General features: G+C 43.7%; 2 protein-coding genes across 3 annotated transcripts in view; one reads left to right on the top strand and one right to left on the bottom strand.

Annotated features, from left to right (window-relative positions):
* Positions 1-888: 888 nt before the first annotated feature.
* GCC1 (GRIP and coiled-coil domain containing 1) lies at positions 889-14,554 on the bottom strand. Of its 2 annotated transcripts, XM_069765456.1 has the most exons (5): positions 14,332-14,450; positions 6,507-6,627; positions 5,662-6,156; positions 4,208-4,730; positions 889-2,207 (listed from the first exon to the last, which is right to left on the bottom strand). In XM_069765456.1, exons 3-5 carry the CDS (start codon positions 6,132-6,134, stop codon positions 1,098-1,100), a joined length of 2,106 nt encoding a protein of 701 aa, XP_069621557.1. In that variant the 5' UTR covers positions 6,135-6,156; positions 6,507-6,627; positions 14,332-14,450; the 3' UTR covers positions 889-1,097. The 2 variants fall into 2 exon arrangements, with proteins under 2 accessions (XP_069621557.1, XP_069621556.1); XM_069765455.1 differs by lacking the exon at positions 6,507-6,627 and having other exon boundaries at positions 14,332-14,554.
* CALU (calumenin) overlaps positions 14,406-26,841 on the top strand; it is a 50,878-nt gene continuing 38,442 nt past the window's right edge. The window contains exon 1 of the mRNA XM_069765459.1: positions 14,406-14,427. The gene's annotated coding sequence lies outside the window, so the exon portion shown is untranslated. The remainder of the gene's footprint in view (positions 14,428-26,841) is intronic.

The raw sequence follows: 26,841 nt of genomic DNA, 5'->3' as shown, positions 1-26,841 counted from the left end.
ATTTACATACTTGCAGTCACATACTGACTAGACTCTCCTCTACTTCTCAATGTTCTAGTGGAGGAAAGTCTAGTTCGCATGAGACCTCAAGTATGCAAATTGCTTCCAACCGCACAGGAAATACAGGGGAATCATGAAAGCGTACACATGGCACCCCATTATGATTTGGCAGTCTGCCATCAAGTGACAGCTGTCTTTTCTTTTACACTGGACAACTTTATCAACTAGTGTGCAGCTCATGTATATAGACATAGTGATCTCGCCATGGTGTGCCAAAAGAGAAAGGCATAATAATGTTTTAGGATTATCAAACTGTAGCTGTATTCTGAAGCGAACCATAAATATGAGATATTTGCAGACCATAAGCAGATGCCGTCAAATTTGCCAAGATGTGCTGATTGCATGATGTGTGTGGTAGGTATAAAAATAGGATTAACTCCAGAAGTTACTAAAGCTAGTTCAGCCTATGATCTGTGGTTAAATAGTCAATGTATGGTCAGCTTAAAGCCCCACATACATAAGAGAGCTGTTGGCCAGCCATCTTTCCCAATTCCTCCATACACAGGAGAACTCCTATCCTTCCAATGAACAAGCCACTGCCCGACTCCTTTGGAGCTTATCTAACCAATAACAAAATGATCGACAGTCTGAAATCTGACATCCTTAGCTCTTCCAACATCGTCAGTTGGGAGAAGTCGTTAAGCGGCCATGTACGGACTGCAGGCCGAGCTCACTGGTATCGGCAGGTTAGGCCAAAATGAGTCTGTGTGGTTGCGTTATGAGTTATTAAAGGTATTATACTTAGGCTAAGGTGTAGAATATTGCTGATAGTTTTGCCCATACAGTATACTAACCCATAACTTCTTGTAGATTGATATAAAACATAGATTACATAGTTAATAGAGTTTAATAGCAATAAACATGGTTTCTACTCTGGTACGGTGTTTACAAAGGATTTCTCTAATATTCTTTAGTGTCATCTATTATTTATGGTCCCAAGATAGAATGCCACATAGCTCAGGAAACGTCAAAATCACTTATAATATTATTGTCATTGACAACACTTTTTACAACACTCCCTTATGTAATACTTTAGATCACCTTTTAGTCGCTGCCCACCACCTACTCCCATCCTGTGCCCTAAGGGCTGCATTTCTTTCTTCTGGGGAGAAATGCAGGACTGTCAGAAGTGCGCTCAATGTACGTTGTCTACCCAGGGGATCTGGAAGAGTCAAGAACCCTAGCAAGACGTTTTTCAGATATTCCATATTTGCTCCTTCCCTGCTTCGGTCGCGCATAGCCTTATCGACCTGCTCGCGTAAAGTCTGAGACTCCTCATGGTTCTCTGCTAACCGTTCCTGCATGCTTTGTAGTTCTGCCTCTAGTTCATGTTTCCTGCGCCGCAGGTTCCCAATCTCTGCTTCTTTTCGAGACAGCTGATCTACATATACAAGAAAAGCTGAGGAGTTGTTCGGAGGAAGTTCTATCCCATTCTCTAGGGGGTCTGGAAAAGGTGGGCATATGGTGGGTATCTTAGTTTCTCTCAACCTTTCTAGTTCTTGCTCCTTTTCATTAAGCACAGCCAAGACACGTTCTCTGTGTTGCCTTAACTCTTCCTCCATTCGTGCCATATTCTCACGACTTTCTTTGCGCACTTGGTCAAGCTCTTGCCTGTGAGCCTGAGCTAATAGCATAAGTTCCTTGCGTGCAGTCTCCATTTCCGCCTTGTGTTTATTCTCTGCTTCCTCAGAAGAACATCTAAGGTTGACGTACTTTTCTTTCAATTCTGCCAACCTCTGCTTGCCAGCTTCCAGCTCTCCTTCGCGTGCCCCTTTGGTTCTCAGCACTCCCTGAGCTCGAGCTTTGTATCGCTCAAACTCTTCTTTTACCTGCTGAAGCTCCTGCTGGTAAAACAGAGCAGATCCACGCTGCTCTGCACTCTCATCCACGTCCTCACCCACTGATGATTTCATAACAAATGCTTCAGGTGGAGGATGAACTGAGGTGGCCATTGCAATGGTTTTGTTCTCTGTTTCTAGTTGTAAAAGGCGCTCTCGCAGTTTACGAATAGCAACATGGTCCCTCTGTTTCGATGTCTCAGCTGCTCCCAAGAGCTCAGATAGCTCAGATACTTGGGACTCAAGAGAGCGTATCCTTTCCTCTTCTTGAAGGAACCTCTGCTGATTATGCTGATCCTCCTCCAGCCTCTGAAACAAATTTTAAATGATAATGTAAGGAAAAATAAATGGACTTATAAGCTACGAATGAGAGCTATATTACGCCATTTCAATGCACTTTAGAAGACACAGATTTACCATCTGATTGAAAACAGTTTATCTTTCCCCATCTAAAAAAAAAACAAAAACATACACATCAGATGGGTGTTGGCCACACAATTTTCAGCCAACAGCTATCTCCCAAGTTCCCAAGCAGAACATTCCTATGTTCTCCATGAGAGGGTTACACCCAGAATTGTCTGGCAGCAGCTTATATCTTGGAGAACCAAAGGATTAGGTGCTGAAAAGTCATCAGACCGAGTCTTTCCCTTCCCCCAATCTCATCTGTCGGGAGAGTATGAAGGCCCCCAAATACATTGAATGGCTAGCCGATTATCTGCGGGTCCTTCCAACTTTTATGTAATGTGTACGGGATGCCTTGGTGCAAAATTTACACACCGAAAACAAAAAAATTGATAAAGAAGCCTAACACATACCCCTAAATCCAACAGACGCTAAATATATATAATACCGCGTCCACATAAATACATAGTTTGCACATGTTCTACGCTATATATACAGAAAAAAGCATATGAGAAAAATGCGTATTATGAACAGATCTTTATTGAAATAGAAAAGTACTAAAAACCATAGAAAAACATACAATTTAAAAAGTCTGGTAGCCAACAAAATGCTCAAAATGTGAGCCAAACAAATATATGCGGCACCCCTCCTGGATGAACAGCATTACAAGCGAATAGTAATCCACATATCAGTGTATTCATAGGACTGACAAACATCCAAATTGTGAGTTAAAGTTGTGGCACCATCTCCTGGACACCAGCAAGGACTGATATCTCCGTGTGAGTATATTGACATACACTGTTCTTATGGTTATGGGCATTACTAGGTAGGAGGAGTTAGATATGCCACTATGGCTTGATGTCCCTGATAGATTACCCGAGGTATTGCTCTTTAACTCACAACTTGGATGTTTGTCAGTCCTATGAATACACTGATATGTGGATTACTGGATTACTATTCGCTTGTAATGCTGTTCATCCAGGAGGGGTGCCGCATATATTTGTTTGGCTCACATTTTGAGCATTTTGTTGGCTACCAGACTTTTTAAATTGTATGTTTTTCTATGGTTTTTAGTACTTTTCTATTTCAATAAACATCTGTTCGTAATACGCATTTTTCTCATATGCTTTTTTCTGAAAACAAAAAATTGTGCTTTCTACCAGAAAATAAATGGAGCTTACCTGAATACTGGACACAATCTTTTTAACACTCTTTAATAAAGCAGCTTTAAATAATTAAGTTGCAAACCTTTTTTTTTTGTTAATTTGTGAAGGTAATCTTAGGAAGAGTTACTACATCAATCCTTCCACTGTCACCAGCTGTGAGGCAAATGGTAATCTAGCTTAGAAGTAACAGTCATAAGTATCACATAGGTCCTTGGCAGTAAAAGTATTAACTGAGAACACTGAGGAGGCAGGTGTACTGAACGTGAATATCCATGTCAGAATGCCTGAATAAGCCTAATATTGAAATGTGAATTGGATACGTTGCTGGACTCATATAATGGATATTTCAGTGTTAGGCAAGAAAACTTTAGAAATAAGCATTATGCCTTGGATCGCCAAAGTAAGTACACCAACCTCACCAGGTCTATTAAATAGTATAAGCAGTTTGTATAGTGAAATCTGGTGACCGATCCGTTAGATTCTGGATGACATACTGAGGTTCGGAAATCATACAGGAATATATAACCCATGCACTTATTGTTTGTGACTTCTACTATAGACTAACTAGGCATTATGAAGCTGGTCTTCCATTTTATAAGCAAATAAAGTTTAATCATTGTTAATGTGGAAGTTATGCAAATATCTAATATGCTTTGTGCTGTAAGTGTTGCCTACAGCAGCCTGTGTGATCTCTTCTCTCCTTTTCATCCAGGTTGGGCCCACTTTTTCCATAACGCCTACCTTATGTCTTTCCTCTTGTAGCAGGGCTTCCAGCTCTCTCTTCACTGCACAAAGCTCTCCCTGCAGCTCCTGAACCATAGGGTCAGGCTCTTTTCTCTGCCTCCTTGCCTCAGAAAGGTCCTTTTTTAATTCTTCAATTTCCCTGCGCAGCCTTTTGCTTTGTTCCTCTGCTACCTCAGCTCTAACAACCAGTTCAGATCTTCCCGCCAATTCTTGCCTCGCTTCCTCCAGCCGCAGCTCTACCTCTTGCCTCTGGTCACGCTCTCCTTGCACTAGACGCTGTAATTCCTTCAACATGGCTGCGTGATCTGCCTGCTCTTGTGCGCGGTCATTTTGGTGACTGATCAGTTTCGCCCTGTTCTCTGCTATCTGAGCTTGTAGTCCCTGAATCTCCACTCGTAAGTGGTCGTGTTCTTCCTCCATTCTCTGTGCCATTTCCTCCATCTCCTGTCTTGCCTTTCTCTTGTCTGCTTGGTAGGAGGCTTCCATGCGAGACTTCTCTTGTGTTACTGTGGCCAAAGCACTGACGGAAGAAAAAAAAAAGAAAAAAATATATATATTATAACCACAATGTTCTTCAATATAACATATGGGATGTAATCTTTTATCCCACAGAGACTATGCTATAGGAAACCTCCCAAGGTGTTTTTCCTGAAAGGTCTTCTTTGACGCCTCCTTTTTGTCTTTATTCAGAGCAGTGATGTGTCGTTCAGCCTGACACATGACGGTACACATTACCCACAATCATGGCTTGTTCTGCAGTTGACCGCAGCCTGTTTTTGCAGCTTCTTTATGTCATGTACAGGAGTGTGGAGGGAGCTATGACTGTAATAAAGAAGCTGTGAAATTAGCAGGCATGGATCCTGAGTGTAAAGACGAAGGTGAGGGCTGGTACAGCTCAGCTAGAGTGTCTAAAAGCTTGGCAGGTGCTGACCACGCGCCCTGGTCTCGGACAGCATGGACGGAGATGTTATCGGAGGCTAGCTGTCAGTAGGTCAGTGCCCCCTTTGTCACAGATGCACCCTGATCTGTGACAAAGGGGGCACTGAGGAGCCGATCCATCATCACATACATAGCAGGTACCGTCAGCGTTACAAACAACTTTATGGATGTTAGCTTTATAGTTTATGAAGGCATGTCATTCAAATAATTTCTATCTCCCTGGAGTAACCCTTTACACAGTTTGTATGCGTGAAGTCTACTGTATCAATCAGTTTTCTCCACAGGGTCCCGTTTCATCCAGGTGGAGAATAAATGGAGAAATGATATATCGTCTGCACCCTCTTTCAAAGATGCTTAAAAGAAAGTGGGACCAGAAAACTATTTTAAGACTCCCTCTAACATGATAACGTTTTCACTCCCTTTTATAATGTCTGTAATATTAGTTTTAAAACAAAATATAAATGGGTGGACAAGGTGGTAAATGAGTGTAATAACTGCAATGGACAGGTCACCTAGTTAGAGTGGCGAGCTGGTTTTTAAGCTGCACCGTCCTTCTGTCTGTATCTGCCACAGTAGAGGGACCACCATCTCCGCTGGCTGTGCTGACCCCACTTTCTGAGCCGCTCGCCTCTTCCACACCACCATGGTGCTGAGCAGGTTCCAGTCTTTCATCTTCACTGGTCTCTCCGCCTCTAGCACTGGGCAGGCTGCCTGCGGTGTCCACACTATCCTCGCTGTGTGTGGAGTGCTGGTCGTCATGTGGCTCCTCGACCTCCGAGGAAAGTGTTGCAGGCTCCTGAGAAGTGGACAAGACATGAAGGCTGGCCTCCAGAGCCTCTTTTTCTTTTGAGAGACTCTTGTATGCTCGCACAACATCTTTTAGCCGAGCCTGATACTGAAGCAGCTGCTTCCTCTGAGTTTCCACCAATTCTTGTAGTTCTTTCTTATTGGGGCCACCTCCGAAATTCATACCCAGCTTCTCCATGGTTGCAACTCAAGTCTTCACCCTGCAAGGAATAAAAAAAAAAAAAAAATCAAAACATAAGATCACAAATCCTACTTGCAGGACAATATCCGATCCCAGTGGATTGTTGTTTTTTTTTCTTTGTACTTTTTTTTTTTGCAAAAAAATGTAAAGGCCGCAAACACTTAACCAATCAACTATCAGTAAGTGACTATAGCCCTGCACAAGTAATCGGGAGCCACATAGTTGGGACAGATTCCATTGGACAGAATACAAAAATAGGATTTAAATGGAAGCTGACCACAGTATTGGGGCTGCAGAGAAACGTAAGGCACATTTGTGTGTTTTTGTAATAATGCATACCTGGGGAATACAACATTGCATCTAAAATACCTTCCAAAGTATCCATTGGAGGTTTCGTCACCAGGCAACAGTCCTCCGATCTCAGCAGCACCCCCTGCTATCCAGGCTGAAAGGGGTTGTCCACTACTGAACCACCCAACGTAAAGGGAACCTGTCATGTGAAAAAATGCAATTTAATGGGTGATATAAGGTTAATCTGCAGGTTAATATTGATGTCAAACTATGCGGCTGCCACACTGAAAGCCTGGCTGCTGGTAGAAAATTAACTTTATTCCTCCTTGCACCCTTTGGCTTTCAGTCACTACTCAGTACATAGTGAGTGACGGCTGTAAGAACGCCCCGACACTGACTGACAGCCAGCTCAGTAGTGAGTACTATTTGTACTGAGTGGTGACTGAAGCCGCGTCGCCCCTATGACTGAAAGCCTGAGGCTCCCAGTAGCCATGCTTTCAGTGTGGCGGCCACACAGCTGCAGATTAACCCCATATCTGCAGGTTAGTAGCGTTTTTTGGACATGACGGGTTCCCTTTAATCAATTCAGTGCCCCACAGGAAAAAAAAAACAATCTATATTCTCCTCCCACAGCAGCGCCGTTCTTGTAACGTTAGCACTGCTTTCCCTGTTGGGTATGGCGTTGTTGTCCACCGATTGGCTGCAGCTCATCAATATTCTATTAGATCAAAAGTCCCATCTGACAAAATAGAAAAGGCTGCAGTGATCACATAAAGAAATGTCAAGTCACCCAACAGCAGTGATGGCATTACTGGAATGGTGCCGCTGCGGGAGGGGAGTATACATTGTTTTTAATTTTTGTGGGCCACTGGATTGATTAAAAATAATCAGCGAGTAGGTTTTTACTATATAATCTGAAGACAGTAGGAGATAACGGCTGAGACACAGAATTCAACAAGGAGTCACTTATCAAGCTATGTGCTGTTTACTTACAATGAAGGTTTCATCACTAGGGCATTATCATTGCTGTGACTAGCTGCTATATGGCAAATTGTTTGACCACGTCCCCTCCCCTAGATGGAAATATTTGCCCCAAAAATCATAACACACTTCCCTGCTGAAAATATGGACCACCAGACATGTCTAATGATGCATTTACAAGTGGTGATTTGTGCTCATCAATACACCATTAACAAACACTGATTGACTATACACAAGTTGCTCAGCACTCAATTACCAGCCTGTTTACAACAAACAATAATGATGGATAATCACTGGGATACCTAAGATACACATTTCTTATAGCAGTGACAACAGATTAAAGGGACATAATGCCGACAGGTTCTCTTTCAGAAAAGAATACAAAAGAATACACAGACAATAACAAAATGTAAGAGTTAGGAAGAATCAAACTGGTTCAAGTTGTTCTCCAGGTATATAAATATTCATATGATCAGATGTTTGTAATATATTATTCACTTGTTCCACAAACACCGAGCTCTGAGCATACAGCCGGGAGGGATGTCACGCGTGTACACGTCCCATTATTAACACCTCGGGGTGATCCTCGACTCTGCCCTCTCTTTCAAGTCACATATCCAAGCCCTTGCCTCCTCCTGCCGTCTCAAATTCAAAAACATTTCCCGAATCTGCGCATTCCTTGAACGCAGCACCACAAAAACACTAGTGCACGCCCTTATCATCTCCCGCCTCGACTACTGCAACCTCCTACTATCTGGCATTGCCTCTAGCACTCTGGCACCATTCCAATCCATCCTTCTCTGCTGCCCGCCTAATCCACCTGTCTCCCCACTATTCCCCAGCCTCTCCCCTATGTCAGGCCCTTCACTGGCTTCCTATTGCCCAGAGACTCCAGTTCAAAACCCTCACAATGACATACAAAGCCATCCACAACCTGTCTCCTCCATACATCTCGGACATGGTCTCCCGTTTCTTTTTTTTTTTTTTTTTTTTATCAGATACTTTTTTATTACGAAAAACAATTATAACATATATGACATCAAGCTATTCACATATAATCATATATTTTTTATAAATGCACCCCCCCCCCTTTGAGACCCCTTCAGTACCTTCCTCATTCCTCTTCCGATAAACTTTCCCCAATCCATATCACATTGTACAGTATGAACCTCATCTATAACATTATGCATCCTCCTCACAATTCTAATTCCATTCTATCCATGGCTGCCATATCTTTTGATATACATCGAGTTTATTTCTCTTAGTATATATACTTTTTTCCAATAGAATTATATGATCCGCCTGCGTAAGAAAGTATCGTCTAGTCGGAGGCTCCTCTCTGTTCCAGAACCGAGCTATCAATTTCCTTGCTATTAATAACAATCTAGCAATCGCCAGTTTAACCATAGATACCACTGCTCTTTCTTCCACATAACCTAATATACAGACCAAAGGGTCTCTGGGAATGACACACCTATATATCAATTCAATCCGATTCGATACAACTGTCCAGAAGGCAGACAATCCAGGGCAGTGCCACAGCATGTGTAACATGTCTGCCCGTTCCTGCGAACATCGTGGACACTCGGAATCAGACCTCAAACCCATCTTGAACAGTCTATCGGGAGTTCTGTAAGCAATATGAATTACATATAATTGAGACATCCTCCCAGGTTCGCTCATAGAGATCTTAGGCACATATTCTAAAATAGATTCCCATCTATCATCATTTATCTCTCCCAATTCAGCTTCCCATTTCCCTCTAGACTTGATGGGATGTTTGACTAGAAAGGTGAATAATAAATCTATACACTTCTGAAATTGCCCCCCTTGTCCCGCTGTTCTCCAAAATGGAAGCCAGCGTGATATCAATCTGGATCTCAATAAGTTTTCTCCAACATTGCGACTGATACGCATGCTGAATTCTTTTATAATAATATAAATTTAAATGTGATAACTGGAATTCTGTTTGTAACTCCACGAATGACTTAAGTCTCCCTTGACCCAGTAGCTGACCCATCCTTCTAATTCCTGCCTCTCTCCAGGGCCCAAATCCTTCCATTTGCTTAAATTCTTGTAAATTTATATTATCCCATATAGGAGAATATTTGGTAAGGCCTGTGACACCCCTAATCTGTTTAACTTTTTCCCATACCTTATGAATTAGGAGAACAGTATGAAATTGAGACCCCAGTTTTAAAAAGCACCCCCCTTCTAAGCTCTCATCCAGCGGCCATTTTCCAATCAGATATCTCAAACTATTGGGCAATTGTCCTTTTCCCGTCTCCTCCCCCCATCCTCTAATATGTTGGCATTGTGCTGATAAAAAATATACCCAAGGGTTAGGGAGCGCTGGTCTCCCGGTACTTACCTAAACGCAACCTCTGATCCTATCAAGACCTCCTTCTCTACTCCCCTCTCATCTCTTCTTCCCACAACCGCATCCATGACTTCTCCCGTGCTGCCCCCATACTCTGGAACTCTACCCCAACACATCAGAATCTCACCTACCACAGAAACCTTCAAAAAGAACCTGAAGACTCACCTCTTCCGACAAGCCTACAGCCTGCAATGATCCCCAGTCTACTGAACCGCCGCACATCCAGCTCTACCCTCTCCTAGTGTATCCTCACCCACCCTCTGCAGACTGTGAGCCCTCGCCGGCAGGGTCCTCCCTCCTTATGTACCTGTGTGCCTTGTTTTTTGCTCACGTTTAATGTATTTGTCTATATTTGCCCCCTTTTCACATGTAAAGCGCCATGGAAGAAATGGCGCCATAAAAAATGTATAATAATAATAATTAACACCGGAGCCAGATGCCGTGTGTAGTGGCATATAACAAGCATTACCACTCACCCTCCCTGCATTGTTCACCAAACACTAAGGATGACGGTGATGCTGCAGCGGGCCCAACACTACCACAACTTAAAAACACATAATACCCAAACCTTCACACACTATTTACTCCAGTGGTAGCAGTGGCTTTTTGAGAGAAGCAATTGTAGGATGACAGGTATGCACAGTAATTACTAGTGATAGCGGGGTCCTGTGACGAGAGTAGATAAATGAATATATATATATTCTTTATTTTTATATAGCGCTAACATATTCCGCAGCACTTTACAGTTTTTCACACATTATCATTGCTGTCCCCAATGGGGCTCACAATTTAAATTCCCTATCAGTATGTCTTTGGATGGAATGTGGGAGGAAACTGGAGAACCCGGAGGAAACCCACGCAAACACGGAGAGAACATACAAACTCTTTGCAGATGTTGTCCTTGGTGGGGTTTGAACCCAGGACTCCAGCGCTGCAAGGCTGCTGTGCTAACCACCAAGCCACCGTGCTGTATGTATATATATATATATATATATATGTTTCTGCCTTGAAATGAGGTTTATTGTTCTAACAAAAAATTTGCAATCTGCATTCAAACAAAATTTGACAAGTGCATAAGTATGGGCACCCTTATCATTTTCTTGTTTTAAATACTCCTACCTACTTTTTAATGACTTACTAAAGCACTTTTTTTTGGTTTTCTAACCTCATTGAATTTGAACTTCATAGCAAGGTGTATGCAATCATGAGAGCTACTTAAAGTGGCCACTTGCAAGTTGTTCTACTGTTTGAATCTCCTCTGAAGAGTGGCATCATGGGCTCCTCAAAACAACTGTCTAATGATCTGAAAACAAAGATTATTCAACATAGTTGTTCAGGTGAAGGATACAAAAAGCTGTCTCAGAGATTTAACCTGTCAATTTCCACTGTGGGGAACATAGTAAGGAAATGGAAGAACACAGGTACAGTTCTTGTTAAGGCCAGAAGTGGCAGGCCAACAAAAACATCAGAAAGGCAGAGAGGAAGAATGGTGAGATCAGTTAAGAACAATCCTCAGACTACCTCCAGAGAGCTGCAGCATCAACTTGCTGCAGATGGTGTCACTGTGCATCGGTCAAGTATACAACACACTTTGCACAAGGAGAAGCTGTATGGGAGAGTGATGCGAAAGAAGCCGTTTCTGCAAGCACGCCACAAACATAGCCAGCTGAGGTATGCAAAAGCACATTTGGAGAAGCCAATTTCTTTTTGGAAGAAGGTCCTGTGGACTGATGAAACCAAGATTGAGTTGTTTGGTCAAAATAGGCGTTATGCATGGCGGCCAAAAAACACAGCATTCCAAGAAAAACACTTGCTACCCACAGTAAAATGTGTTGGAGGTTCCATCATGCTTTGGGGCTGTGTGGCCAATGCCGGCATCGGGAATCTTGTTAAAGTTGAGGGACGCATGGATTCCTCTCAGTATCAGCAGATTCTTGTCAATAATGTTCATGAATCAGTGACAAAGTTGAAGTTACGCAGGGGATGGATCTTTCAGCAAGACAATGATCCAAAACACCGCTCCAAATCTACTCAGGCATTCATGCAGAGGAACAATTACACTGTTCTGGAACGGCCATCCCAGTCCCCAGACCGGAATATCATTGAACATCTGTGGGATCATGTGAAGAGGGCTGTCCATGCTCGGCGACCATCAAACTTAACTGAACTGGAATTGTTTTGTAAAGAGGAATGGTCAAAAATACCTTCATCCAGGATCCAGGAACTCATTAAAAGCTACAGGAAGCGACTAGAGGCTGTTATTTTTGCAAAAGGAGGATCTACTAAATATTAATGTCACTTTTCTGGTGGGGTGCCCATACTTATTCACCTGTCAAATTTTGCTTGAATGCAGATTGCACATTTTCTGTTAGAACAATAAACCTCATTTCAAGGCAGAAACATTACTGTGTCCAACAGTTATTAGATATATGAAACTGAAACAGCTGTTGCATAAAAACAAATTTTTATAAAACATTAAGCTTAAGATTAATAGGGGTGCCCAAACTTTTTCTTATACGTGTGTGTGTGTGTGTGTGTGTGTGTGTGTGTGTGTGTATATATATAATTTTTTTTTTTTTTAACATCAATGTTAGGTAGATGAAAAGTAGATATACAGATTAATTACATGATTGATAGACAAAGATATACAAGATAGATCAATGATAATCTGTTCATAAAAGACATGTATACAGATAGATGAGTGACATGTAGACAAATGACACGTATACAGATAGATGAGTGACATGTATACAGATGAGTGACATGTATACGGATAGATGAGTGACATGTACACGGATAGATGAGTGACATGTACACGGATAGATGAGTGACATGTACACGGATAGATGAGTGACATGTACACGGATAGATGAGTGACATGTACACGGATAGATGAGTGACATGTACACGGATAGATGAGTGACATGTACACAGATAGATGAGTGACATGTACACAGATAGATGAGTGACATGTACACAGATAGATGAGTGACATGTACACAGATAGATGAGTGACATGTACACAGATAGATGAGTGACATGTACACAGATAGATGAGTGACATGTACACAGATAGATGAGTGACATGTACACAGATAGATGAGTGACATGTATAAAGAGAGGAGTGACATGTACACAGATAGATGAGTGACATGTACACAGATAGATGAGTGACATGTACACAGATAGATGAGTGACATGTACACAGAGAGATGAGTGACATGTACACAGATAGAGGAGTGACATGTACAGATAGATGAGTGACATGTACACAGATAGATGAGTGACATGCACACAGATAGATGAGTGACATGTACAGATAGATGAGTGACATGTATACAGAGAGGAGTGACATGTACACAGAGAGATGAGTGACATGTACACAGATAGATGAGTGACATGTACACAGAGAGATGAGTGACATGTACACAGATAGATGAGTGACATGTACACAGATAGATGAGTGACATGTACACAGATAGATGAGTGACATGTACACAGATAGATGAGTGACATGTACACAGAGAGATGAGTGACATGTACACAGATAGAGGAGTGACATGTACAGATAGATGAGTGACATGTACACAGATAGAGGAGTGACATGTACAGATAGATGAGTGACATGTACACAGATAGATGAGTGACATGCACACAGATAGATGAGTGACATGCACACAGATAGATGAGTGACATGTATACAGAGAGGAGTGACATGTACACAGAGAGATGAGTGACATGTACACAGATAGATGAGTGACATGTACACAGAGAGATGAGTGACATGTACACAGATAGATGAGTGACATGTACACAGATAGATGAGTGACATGTACACAGAGAGATGAGTGACATGTACACAGAGAGATGAGTGACATGTACACAGATAGATGAGTGACATGTACACAGATAGATGAGTGACATGTACACAGATAGATGAGTGACATGTACACAGAGAGATGAGTGACATGTACACAGAGAGATGAGTGACATGTACACAGATAGATGAGTGACATGTATACAGATAGATGAGTGACATGTACAGATAGATGAGTGACATGTATACGGATAGATGAGTGACATGTACACAGATAGATGAGTGACATGTACACAGAGAGATGAGTGACATGTACACAGATAGATGAGTGACATGTATACGGATAGATGAGTGACATGTACAGATAGATGAGTGACATGTACACGGATAGATGAGTGACATGTATACGGATAGATGAGTGACATGTACACGGATAGATGAGTGACATGTATACGGATAGATGAGTGACATGTACACAGATAGATGAGTGACATGTATACGGATAGATGAGTGACATGTACACAGATGGATGAGTGACATGCAGATACATTCCATGTACACAGATAGATATGACTGGCAGATAATCTGTCGCTAGGTGCTCTCTATGGCAGGGGGCTGGTTGCACCGAGCAGACTTCCCGCAGTGATCACTACCCTCCCCGGTGCCAGGCCGGAGAAGCACACTGCCCACACCACGTGACCACAGCCCCGCACCCCGATACTTACCTCCCAGGTCTCCCATAAGCCGGTAAGCACCCGGAAGGTGCGACTGACGTGTCCGCTCCCCAGCTGGTCAACCGTGCCTACCCGGATCCATCTCCGGTATGTACATTACTTCCGGTTACTTCACAGACGGGTGTACAAATATGTCGGACGGCGCTGCTTCCTGTACGCAAGATACCCGGGATGACAAGTCCTGTCCTTCTGGGGGCTGCTTCCCGGGTCACGTGATGTGGCAGCGATCGCCATAGTGCAGTTGGGGGAGGGGACCTTTTATGGGGTCTAGCTCCAATGATGGATGCCCTGAGGAGTCACCCGTCCCCTAATTGTGACTCCGACCTCCGTACTTATTTGGAAACTAGAACGATTTGATTTTGATCAGTGTTTTATTAGTGCAATTTCAGCCATTTTTAGTCAGTGTAGTGGTGTTTCCAATCTTTTCTCACCCCATTAGGCCGTGTTCAGACGCTCACATTCAGAGTCCGTATACAGACCATAATAAACTGACCGAGGGTCTCCTGACCCGAGCTTGTACCTTCATAGAACGAGGCTGAAGTTGGTTTCTTATTCGTTCAGTTTCTTATTCGGCAATTTTTTCTTTTCTGTTTTTTGTAGGTTTAACAACTTAAAATAATCATCACAATAATAAAAGACAATGCAGTGAGGTGCCCTGATGTGAATACACTTAAAAACGGCAACAAACACAATACAGCTGGCACAAAAATGGGCATCAAAGTGGGCACCAAAGAGTGCTGAAGAAAGGGTTAAATGCCTTTGGGCCACTGATTTCACACTGCAGACATATAGAACAGGGCGCCCCACATCCAAACCAGTTATTTCCAGCCTGGCCCAAATGGGTTCTGGGCATCAGAACTGGCATCAAAGTGGGCAGACAGTCAATTTTTGCCATTTGAATAAGTAACTGATGTTTTTAAGGGGTTAAATGCCTTTGGGCCACTGATCTGATGCACAAAATACACAGACAGTGATGCCCTGCATCAAATCCAGGTTCCTCCAGCCTGGCCCAAATGGGTTCTGTGCACCAGAACTGGCATTAAAGTGGGCAAACAGCCCATTTTCTCAGATTTGAATAAGTAACTGATGTTTTTAAGGGGTTAAATGCCTTTGGGCCACTGATCTGACACTTAAAATACACAGAGAGCGATGCCCTGCATCAAACCCAGGTCCCTTCAGCCTGGCCCAAATGAGTTCTGGGCACCAGAACTGGCATCAAAGTGGGCAAACAGCCCATTTTCTTAGATTTGAATAAGTAACTGATGTTTTTAAGGGGTTAAATGCCTTTGGGCAACTGATCTGACACTTAAAATACACACATAGTGATGCCATGCATCAAATGCAGGTTCATCCAGCCTGGCCCAAATGGGTTCTGGGCACCAGAACTGGCATCAAAGTGGGCAAACAGCCCATTTTCACACATTTGAATAAGTAATTGATGTTTTTAAGGGGTTAAATGCCTTTGGGCCACTGATCTGACACTTAAAATACACAGATAGTGATACCATGCATCAAACCAAGGTCCCTTCAGCCTGGCCCAAATGGGTTCTGGGCACCAGAACTGACATCAAAGTGGGCAAACAGCCCATTTTCACAGATTTGAATAAGTAACTGATGTTTTTAAGGGGTTTAATGCCTTTGGGCCACTGATACGACACTTAAAATACACAGAAAGTGATGCCCTGCATCAAACCCAGGTCCCGTCAGCCTGGCCCAAATGGGTTCTGGGCACCAGAACGGGCATCAAAGTGGGCAAACAGCCCATTTTCACAGATTTGAAAAAGTAACTGATGTTTTTAAGGGGTTAAATGCCTTTGGGCCACTGATCTGACACTTAAAAAACACAGAGAGCGATGCCCTGCAAGCAACCCAGGTCCCTCCAGCCTGGCCCAAATGGCTTCTGGGCACCAGAACTGGTATCAAAGTGGGCAAACAGCCCATTTTCACAGATTTGAATAAGAAACCAATGTTTTTAAGGGGTTAAATGCCTTTGGGCCACTGATACGACACTTAAAATACACAGACAGTGATGCCCTGCATCAAACCCAGGTCCCTCCAGCCTGGCCCAAATGGGTTCTGGGCACCAGAACTGGCATCAAAGTGGGCAAACAGCCCATTTTCACAGATTTGAATAAGAAACTGATGTTTTTAAGGGGTTAAATGCCTTTGGGCCAGTGATACGACACCTAAAATTCACAGACAGTGATGCCCTGCATCAAACCCAGGTCCCTCCAGCCTGGCCCAAATGGGTTCTGGGCACCAGAACTGGCATCAAAGTGGGCAAACAGCCCATTTTCACAGATTTGAATAAGTGATGTTTTTAAGAGGTTAAATGCCTTTGGGCCACTGATCTGACACTTAAAATACACAGACAGTGATGCCCTGCATCAAACCCAGGTCCCAAAAGCCTGGCCCAAATGGGTTCTGGGCACCAGAACTGGCATCAAAGTGGGCAAACAGCCCATCTTCACAGATTTGAATAAGTAACTGATGTTTGTAAGAGGTTAAATGCCTTTGGGCCACTGATACCACAGTGCATACATACAGAACATGGAGCCTCATATCAAAAACAAGTCCCTTCAGCCTGGCCCAAATGGGTTCTGGGCACCAGAACTGGCATCAAAGTGGGCAAACAGCCCATTTTCACAGATTTGAATAAGTAACTGATGTTTGCAAGAGGTTAAATGCCTTTGGGCCACTGATACCACAGTGCATACATACAGAACATGGAGCCTCATATCAAAAACAAGTCCCTTCAGCTTGGCCCAAATGGGTTCTGGGCACCAGAACTGGCATCAAAGAGGGCAAACAGCCCATTTTCACAGATTTGAATAAGAAACTGATGTTTTTAAGGGGTTAAATGCCTTTGGGCCAGTGATACGACACCTAAAATTCACAGACAGTGATGCCCAGCATCAAACCCAGGTCCCTCCAGCCTGGCCCAAATGGGTTCTGGGCACCAGAACTGGCATCAAAGTGGGCAAACAGCCCATTTTCACAGATTTGAATAAGTGATGTTTTTAAGAGGTTAAATGCCTTTGGGCCACTGATCTGACACTTAAAATACACAGAGAGTGATGCCCTGCATCAAACCCAGGTCCCTCCAGCCTGGCCCAAATGGCTTCTGGGCACCAGAACTGGTATCAAAGTGGGCAAACAGCCCATTTTCACAGATTTGAATAAGAAACCGATGTTTTTAAGGGGTTAAATGCCTTTGGGCCACTGATACGACACTTAAAATACACAGACAGTGATGCCCTGCATCAAACCCAGGTCCCTCCAGCCTGGCCCAAATGGGTTCTGGGCACCAGAACTGGCATCAAAGTGGGCAAACAGCCCATTTTCACAGATTTGAATAAGAAACTGATGTTTTTAAGGGGTTAAATGCCTTTGGGCCAGTGATACGACACCTAAAATTCACAGACAGTGATGCCCTGCATCAAACCCAGGTCCCTCCAGCCTGGCCCAAATGGGTTCTGGGCACCAGAACTGGCATCAAAGTGGGCAAACAGCCCATTTTCACAGATTTGAATAAGTGATGTTTTTAAGAGGTTAAATGCCTTTGGGCCACTGATCTGACACTTAAAATACACAGTGATGCCCTGCATCAAACCCAGGTCCCAAAAGCCTGGCCCAAATGGGTTCTGGGCACCAGAACCGGCATCAAAGTGGGCAAACAGCCCATCTTCACAGATCTGAATAAGTAACTGATGTTTGTAAGAGGTTAAATGCCTTTGGGCCACTGATACCACAGTGCATACATACAGAACATGGAGCCTCATATCAAAAACAAGTCCCTTCAGCCTGGCCCAAATGGGTTCTGGGCACCAGAACTGGCATCAAAGTTGGCAAACAGCCCATTTTCACAGATTTGAATAAGTAACTGATGTTTGCAAGAGGTTAAATGCCTTTGGGCCACTGATACCACAGTGCATACATACAGAACATGGAGCCTCATATCAAAAACAAGTCCCTTCAGCCTGGCCCAAATGGGTTCTGGGCACCAGAACTGGCATCAAAGAAGGCAAACAGCCCATTTTCACAGATTTGAATAAGTAACTGATGTTTTTAAGGGGTTAAATGCTTTTGGGCCACTGATCTGACACTTAAAATACACAGATAGTGATGCCATGCATCAAATGCAGGTTTATCCAGCCTGGCCCAAATGGGTTCTGGGCACCAGAACTGGCATTAAAGAGGGCTAACATCCCATTTTTCACAGATTTGAATAAGTAACTGATGTTTTTAAGGGGTTAAATGCCTTTGGGCCAGTGATCTGACACTTAAAATACACAGACAGTGATGCCCTGCATCAAACCCAGGTCCCAAAAGCCTGGCCCAAATGGGTTCTGGGCACCAGAACTGGCATCAAAGTGGACAAACAGCCCATTTTCACTGATTTGAATAAGTAACTGATGTTTGTAAGAGGTTAAATGCCTTTGGGCCACTGATCTGACACTTAAAATACACAGAAAGTGATGCCCTGCATCAAACCCAGGTCCCTTCAGCCTGGCCCAAATGGGTTCTGGGCACCAGAACTGGCATCAAAGTGGGCAAACAGCCCATTTTCACAGATTTGAATAAGTAACTGATGTTTCTAAGGGGTTAAATGCCTTTGGGCCACTGATACGACACTTAAAATACACAGAGAGTGATGCCCTGCATCAAACCCAGGTCCCTCCAGCCTGGCCCAAATGGGTTCTGGGCACCAGAACTGGCATCAAAGTGGGCAAACAGCCCATTTTCACAGATTTGAATAAGTAACTGATGTTTTTAAGAGGTTAAATGCCTTTGGGCCACTGATCTGACACTTAAAATACACAGACAGTGATGCCCTGCATCAAACCCAGGTCCCTGCAGCCTGGCCCAAATGGGTTCTGGGCACCAGAACTGGCATCAAATTGGGCAAACAGCCCATTATCACATATTTGAATTAGTAACTGATGTTTTTAAGGGGTTAAATGCCTTTGGGCCCCTCATGTAGTACTGAAATGTTTTTTTTTTACTCTGTTTGTAAAAAATTTTTACAGCATGCTTTTTAATATTTTTGAAAGTATGCAAAAAAGGACCCATGCTAGGCAAATGCAAAACCGCGAAAAATGCTGTCCACTGCAAGAGTTGGGCCTCAGGATGCATTGGTTGTCGTGATTGCATAACTCTGTGTACGCAACCTCATCTTCATCCTCCTCCTCTGCTGAGCTAGTTAGCTGCATGCCTCGGGGTTTACAACATGTGTGAGCTACTACCTCATCGTCATCCTCTCTGTTCTCCCATTCCTCACCCTGAGAGGCACCCTCCTCCTCTTACTGCCTTGACAGCACAGTACAGTCTGTGGACGCCTCAAATATCTGAGTCTTGTCACAAATGGATCACCTTCACCCAATGGATTTAACGTCTGTTCAAGAGGGTTTGGTTTATGCTCTGAATAAAATTTGTCAGGCCATAGATCTAAGTGTGAAAATATTTGCCCATTGGTTCAGATTATTAATTAAACTTGACTCTGTGAATGTTTAGAGCAGCCATATGATACCTATGGAATATAGTGTGTGAACAGCTCTGCAGAATCGTCCATCTGTGGTTCCCCACAGTCAGTTGGGAGCTTGGAGAGTTGTGATGTTGGGGAAAAAAAGTTTATTTCGAATGTCACCACTGAGGACTATACTGTGTGTGATGTTAAAGTGGAGGAAGAAGAGCAGGGGCCACTTGATGCAGCGGTTGCCATATACTGGAGCACATGTTCTTTCTGGCTCTCATCTACAAAGCGTACCATTGTACGGCTGGCAAAGAAAGTGAGAGGAGCTACCCATCCAGTAACAGAAGTAGTAAAAATTCTGTTGAAATTATGAATGAAGCAAAACCAACCGCCTTCTCAGCCCTCATATCATACCTGTCTCACAACCCTAAACAGCTATTCAGTCATTTCAATTCTTTTCTGCGTTCACCAGTTCCCCCTCACTTTCCTCTCATCTGAATACTTTGCCTCCCCACCTGTGAACGTGACACAATAACGTTCCACCTCATTCCAAACTTTACCACAGTCTTCAACACAAGCCTAACCCACCTCTTCAACCTGTCACTAATAACTAGTGTCTTCTCTCCTGATTGACACATATCTCAATCACACCCATCCTCAAAAAGCACACCCTTGACCCATCCTCTGTGATCACCTATTGCCCCATATTTCTCCCCTAGGCCACGAAACTACTGGAGCATGTTCATTTTAAACTAATCCCACCTCTCCACTTCCTCCCTCTTTGACCAAGTACAATCTGGCTTCAGACCGCACCATTCCACTGCAACTGCCCTGACTAAAGTCATCAACAACCTACTAAGACTACGTTCACATTTGCGTTGTGTGCTGCGTCGGCGACGCAACACACAACGCATGCAAAAATGCATGCAAAACACAGCAAAACGCTGCGTTTTGTGACGCATGCATTCATTTTTATAGCGCAAAAAAAGATCAGTTACTTATTCAAATGTGTGAAAATGGGCTGTTTGCCCACTTTGATGCCAGTTCTGGTGCCCAGAACCAATTTGGGCCAGGCTGAAGGGACTTGTTTTTGATATGAGGCTCCATGTTCTGTATGTATGCACTGTGGTATCAGTGGCCCAAAGGCATTTAACCCCTTAAAAAGATCAGTTACTTATTAAAATCTGTGAAAATGGGCTGTTTGCCTACTTTGATGCCAGTTCTGGTGCCCAGAACCCATTTGGGCCAGGCTGAAGGGACCTGGGTTTGATGCAGGGCATCACTTTCTGTGTATTTTAAGTGTCAGATCAGTGGCCCAAAGGCATTTAACCCCTTAAAAACATCAGTTACTTATTCACATCTGTGAAAATGGGCTGTTTGCCCACTTTGATGCCAGTTCTGGTGCCCAGAACCCATTTGGGCCAGGCTGGAGGGACCTGGGTTTGATGCAGGACATCACTGTCTGTGAATTTTATGTGTCGTATCAGTGGCCCAAAGGCATTTAACCCCTTAAAAACATCAGTTACTTATTCAAATGTGTGAAAATGGGCTGTTTGCCCACTTTGATGCCAGTTCTGGTGCCCAGAACCCATTTGGGCCAGGCTGAAGGGACTTGTTTTTGATATGAGGCTCCATGTTCTGTATGTATGCACTGTGGTATCAGTGGCCCAAAGGCATTTAACCCCTTAAAAAGATCAGTTACTTATTCAAATCTGTGAAAATGGGCTGTTTGCCTACTTTGATGCCAGTTCTGGTGCCCAGAACCCATTTGGGCCAGGCTGAAGGGACCACGAGGCTGAAGTTGGTTTCTTATTCGTTCAGTTTCTTATTCGGAGCTGAAGTTGGTTTCTTATTTGGCAATTTTTTCTTTTCTGTTTTTTATAGGTTTAACAACAAAAAAGAAATATCACAATAATAAAAGACAATGCAGTGAGGTGCCCTGATGTGAATACGCCTAAAAACGGCTACAAAAACAATAAAACTGGCACAAAAATGGGCATCAAAGTGGGCACCAAAGAGCTCTGAAGAAAGGGTTAAATGCCTTTGGTCCACTGATCTCACACTGCAGACATATAGAACAGGGCCCCTCACATCAATACCAGTTATCTCCAGCCTGGCCCAAAAGGGTTCTGGGCATCAGAACTGGCATCAAAGTGGGCAAACAGTCAATTTTGGCCATTTCAATAAGTAACTGATGTTTTTAAGGAGTTAACTGACTTTGGGCCACTGATCTGATACATAAAATACACAGATAGTGATGCCCTGCAACAAACCCAGGTCCCTCCAGCCTGGCCCAAATGGGTTCTGGGCACCAGAACTGGCATCAAAGTGGGCAAACAGCCCATTTTCACACATTTGAATAAGTAACTTATGTTTTTAAGGGGTTAAATGCCTTTGGGCCACTGATGTGACACTTAAAATACACAGATAGTGATGCCCTACATCAAACCCAGGTCCCTCCAGCTTGGTCAAAATGGGTTCTGGGCACCGGAACTGGCATCAAAGTGGGTAAACGGCCCATTTTCGCAGATTTGAATAAGTAACTGATGTTTTTAAGGGGTTAAATGCCTTTGGGCCACTGATCTGACACTTAAAATACACAGATAGTGATGCCCTACATCAATCCCAGGTCCCTCCAGCTTGGTCTAAATGGGTTCTGGGCACCAGAACTGGCATCAAAGTGGGGAAAAGGCCCATTTTCTTAGATTTGAAAAAGTAACTGATGTTTTTAAGGGGTTAAAAGACTTTGGGCCAATGATACCACAGTGCATACATATAGAACAGGGAGCCCCACATTAAAAACAGGTCCATCCAGCCTGGCCCAAATGGGTTCTGCTTTTAAGGGGTTAAAGGGAACCTGTCACCAGTTTTTTTGCCTATCAACTAAAAATATCATCTAATAGAGTGTGAGCTATACCTTCCTCAACTACTTGTGAAACCCCCGACTCCCCATGAATCCCCCATAAGAACCTTTTATATTGCTCCTGCGCTGTATGGAAATATCCTCGGTCCGATGGGCGTTGGTTCTGGCCCCTCTCCCCACCCCAAATCGGCGTGCTGTACGCATTCCGTTCTGTGAATAGCGTTGTTCGCGTACAGGTCCCGCGTGTGTGCCTTCAAATTGCCTCCTGCGCAGTATGCTTTGCCCAACTGCGGGCAAAGCCGAAAAGCATTAGTACGCATGGACGAAGCATTTCAGTGCGAAACACGCGTTGGGTGTGCTGGGTTCCCCTCGGTACGTCCTCTTGGTTGGTAACTATACCTTTATTATACTTTTCAGCCGGGTGTATGTATGTAACAGTTCACTACTCAGTGACTATTGTTCCCTTGATTGTCTGAGTTTACCATTTAAATCATGTTAATTCACTTGTTTATGGCTAATCTTTAGCTTTGTGTATTTCTCCACTAATATAATCACTTTTCACCTTATATGTACCTTTGTGTCTAGAAGGTGGTTAATCACTGGTTTATTGTTTAATTTTAATTAATTAATTAATTTAATTAATTATTTTTGTATTTTTTACATATGTCTCTGTTTAGATAAGGTGGTAACTATTGGGAATGTGCATCAGGCTAAGGGCTTGTTTTCACTTGCGAGGAACACGTCTGTGTCTCGCATGTGGAAACGAAGCTCTGGTGCCGGCACTCCGGAGCTTGCGGCTGCATAGCAACACATGCAGCCGCACGCTCCGCTCTGGAGTGTCGGCGCCAGAGCTTCGTTTCCACATGCGAGACACGGACGTGTTTCTCGCAAGTGAAAACAGGCCCTTGGATGATATTTTTTGTTGATAGGCAAAAAAACTGGTGACAGGGTCCCTTTAACCCCTTAAAAACAACCCATTTGGGCCAGGCTGGATGGACCTGTTTTTGATGTGGGGCATCACTATCTGTGTATTTTAAGTGTCAGATCAGTGGCCCAAAGGCATTTAACCCCTTAAAAACATCAGTTACTTATTCAATGTGTGAAAATGGGCTGTTTGCCCACTTTGATGCCAGTTCTGGTGCCCAGAAACCAATTGGGCCAGGCTGGAGGGACCTGGGTTTGATGCAGGGCATCACTATCTGTGTATTTTAAGTGTCAGATCAGTGGCCCAAAGGAATTTAACCCCTTAAAACCATCAGTTACTTATTCAAATCTGTGAAAATGGACTGTTTGCCTACTTTGACGCCTGTTCTGGTGCCCAGAACCCATTTGGGCCAGGCTGGAGGGACCGGGGTTTGTTGCAGGGCATCAATATCTGTGTATTTTAAGTGTCAGATCTGTGTCCTAAAGGCATTTAACCCTTTAAAAACATCAGTTACTTATTCAAATGTGTGAAAATGGGCTGTTTGCCCACTTTAATGCCAGTTCTGGTGGCCAGAACCCATTTGGGCCAGGCTGGAGGGACCTGGGTTTGATGCAGGGCATCAATATCTGTGTATTGTAAGGGTCAGATCAGTGGCCCAAAGGCATTTAACCCCTTAAAAACATCAGTTACATATTCAAATCTGTGAAAATGGGCAGTTTTCCCACTTTTATGCCAGTTCTGGTGCCCAGAACCCATTTGGGTCAGGCTGGAGGGACCTGGGTTTGATGCATGGCATCACTCTCTGTGTATTTTAAGTGTCAGATCAGTGTTATGATCCGGTGACCTTGGAGCTGCATGAGAACTTTCACTGGAGAAAGTGGCCACTATACTGACCGCAAACCTGAACTTAACACCGCAACTAGAAGTAGCCGTGGAGTGTACCTAACACGCCTAGACACCTCGTCACAGCCGGAGGACTAAATACCCCTAAAGATGGAAATCGAGGCAGCTGATAAGTCAGGGCAGACTTAAAACATTTGAGGAGTTGCAGGAAGAATTTCAGTTGCCACGGTCTGAATTGTTCCAGTATAATCGTATATCTCATGCTTATCAGGCACAGAATAAAAGGGGAGCCATAGTGGTACAGATTGATCGACTATATCCTTAAAGGGAACCTGTCACCCCGTTTTTTCAGATTGAGCTATAAATACTGTTAAATAGGGCCTGCGCTGTGTGTTACTATAGTGTATGTAGTGTACCCTGATTCCCCATGTATGCTGAGAAATACATTACCAAAGTCGCCGTTTTCGCCTGTCAATCAGGCTGGTCAGGTCGGGTGGGCGATGCAAACTCGGCTTTGGGAAAATGGCCGCCGCGATCTCTTGTGCGCACGCGCGGTATCCCGCGGCCATTTTCCTGAAGCCCCGTGCAGCACAGCACTCCATCTGCGCACGCGCGGCCCCAGGAAGATGGCCGCCCCCACCGATGAAAGGGATGACAACGCAGATTGCGCGCTGTGTCTTCACGTGGGCGCAGGGAATTCGGAAATTGGACATGCGCACACCACTACGCCACCAACGGAAAGCTGGGGAAGAAAAGAGCGCTGTGAACACGCCCACCCGACCTGACCAGCCTGATTGACAGGCGAAAACGGCGACTTTGGTAATGTATTTCTCAGCATACATGGGGAATCAGGGTACACTACATACACTATAGTAACACACAGCGCAGGCCCTATTTAACAGTATTTATAGCTCAATCTGAAAAAACGGGGTGACAGGTTCCCTTTAAGAATAGCTGCACGAAGGGGGCGATTTCAGAAATATATGGGTTTCTACTTTTTTCTTTCCTGGAAAAATATCCCATCCGAGCCAAAGGGAAATGGGAAGCTGAATTGGGAATAATTGACAATGATAGATGGGAGTCGGTCCTAGAATATGTGCCCAAGATATCAATGAGTGAACCTGGCAGGCTATCACAGTTATTCGTAATCCATAGGGCCTATAGAATCCCTGACAGGTTGTTCAAGGCTGGGCTTAGGCAAAACTCGGACTGCCCTCGGTGCTCACAATCCCAGGCGGGGATATTGCATATGATGTGGCAGTGCCCTAGACTGTCCTCCTTCTGGATAGTTGCTTTAAATCGTATTGAACTGGTGTATGGATGTTCTGTCCCTAGGGTTCCACTGACTTGCATATTGGGATATGTGGAGGAAATTGTTACGGACAACATGTTTAAAATAGCTATTGCACGATTGTTATTCATTGCTAGGAAATTGATCGCCAAATTTTGGATTAGAGAGGAACCTCCAACAAGAAGAGACTTTCTTAAGCAAGCGGAGCATATACTTACTTTGGAGAAAAGTATCTACACCAAAAGGAATAAGCTGGACATCTTCCACAAGCTGTGGCAACCGTGGATGGACTTGAATTAGGATGATAAATGAGAATATAGGGAACCTAGTATTCAATGGAAAATAACGGATGTTTATTCAAATGTTTGTATGATGATGGGAAGTGGGGTGGCTCTGGCTGAGGTCTCTGGGGTTGGGCGGGGTGGGGAGGCTCTTGGTCGGGGGGAAAAAGTTATCTGTAAATGTTTAATGAAACATTGTCATGAGAAATATTGTGATTGTTTATTCTTTGCGGATAATAAAAATCTATCTGATAAAAAAAAAAAAAAGATGGAAATCGGAATACTGTCTTGCCTCAGAGAAAATCCCCAAAGGATAGACAGCCCCCCACAAATATTGGCGGTGAGTCGGAGAGGAAAAAACATACACAGGCAGATAAAACAGGATTTAGCACAGGAGGCCACTCTAGCTAGATAGGACAGGATAGGACAGAGTTCTGTGCGGTCAGTATTAAAACCCTTCAAAAAATCCACAGCAGAATATACAAAAAACTTCCTACATCTAACTAAAGATGTAGGAGCGTATATCTGCAACTCCAGTGAAACCAACCAGACTGAGAAAACACAAACACAGTCTAATCTGGACAAAAGAAAAACAAACGAACAGTACTGAAAATAAGCACACTGCATGTGTGCCACAGGAAAAGAAACAGACACTTATCTTTGCTGAACTGGCAGATAAGCAGGAGAGGCCAGGCAGAGATCCAACACTTCCAGAGAAACATTGACAACTGGCAAGGGCTAAAGGATCCTGCACACCTAAATATCCCATTCAGAATTGTAATTTTCCGATACACCTGGCCAGGACTGTGAGTCAGAGACAACTGC

This window comes from Ranitomeya imitator, chromosome 4, assembly GCF_032444005.1.
Source record: "Ranitomeya imitator isolate aRanImi1 chromosome 4, aRanImi1.pri, whole genome shotgun sequence".
In the NCBI taxonomy this organism is placed as follows: domain Eukaryota; kingdom Metazoa; phylum Chordata; class Amphibia; order Anura; family Dendrobatidae; genus Ranitomeya; species Ranitomeya imitator.
Note: the sequence above shows the minus strand (reverse complement) of the source record. Positions and strands in the feature narration are given on the sequence as shown.

Excerpts from the sequence above, each read along its gene's own strand:
- GCC1 (XM_069765455.1), bottom strand. The coding sequence starts at position 6,134 with ATGGAGAAGCTGGGTATGAATTTCGGAGGTGGCCCCAATAAGAAAGAA. Across the intron at positions 4,731-5,661 it reads CAGCTCGCCACTCTAACTAG|TGCTTTGGCCACAGTAACAC; the intron begins GTGACCTGTCCA and ends TTCTTCCGTCAG. Across the intron at positions 2,208-4,207 it reads TACAAGAGGAAAGACATAAG|AGGCTGGAGGAGGATCAGCA; the intron begins GTAGGCGTTATG and ends AATTTGTTTCAG.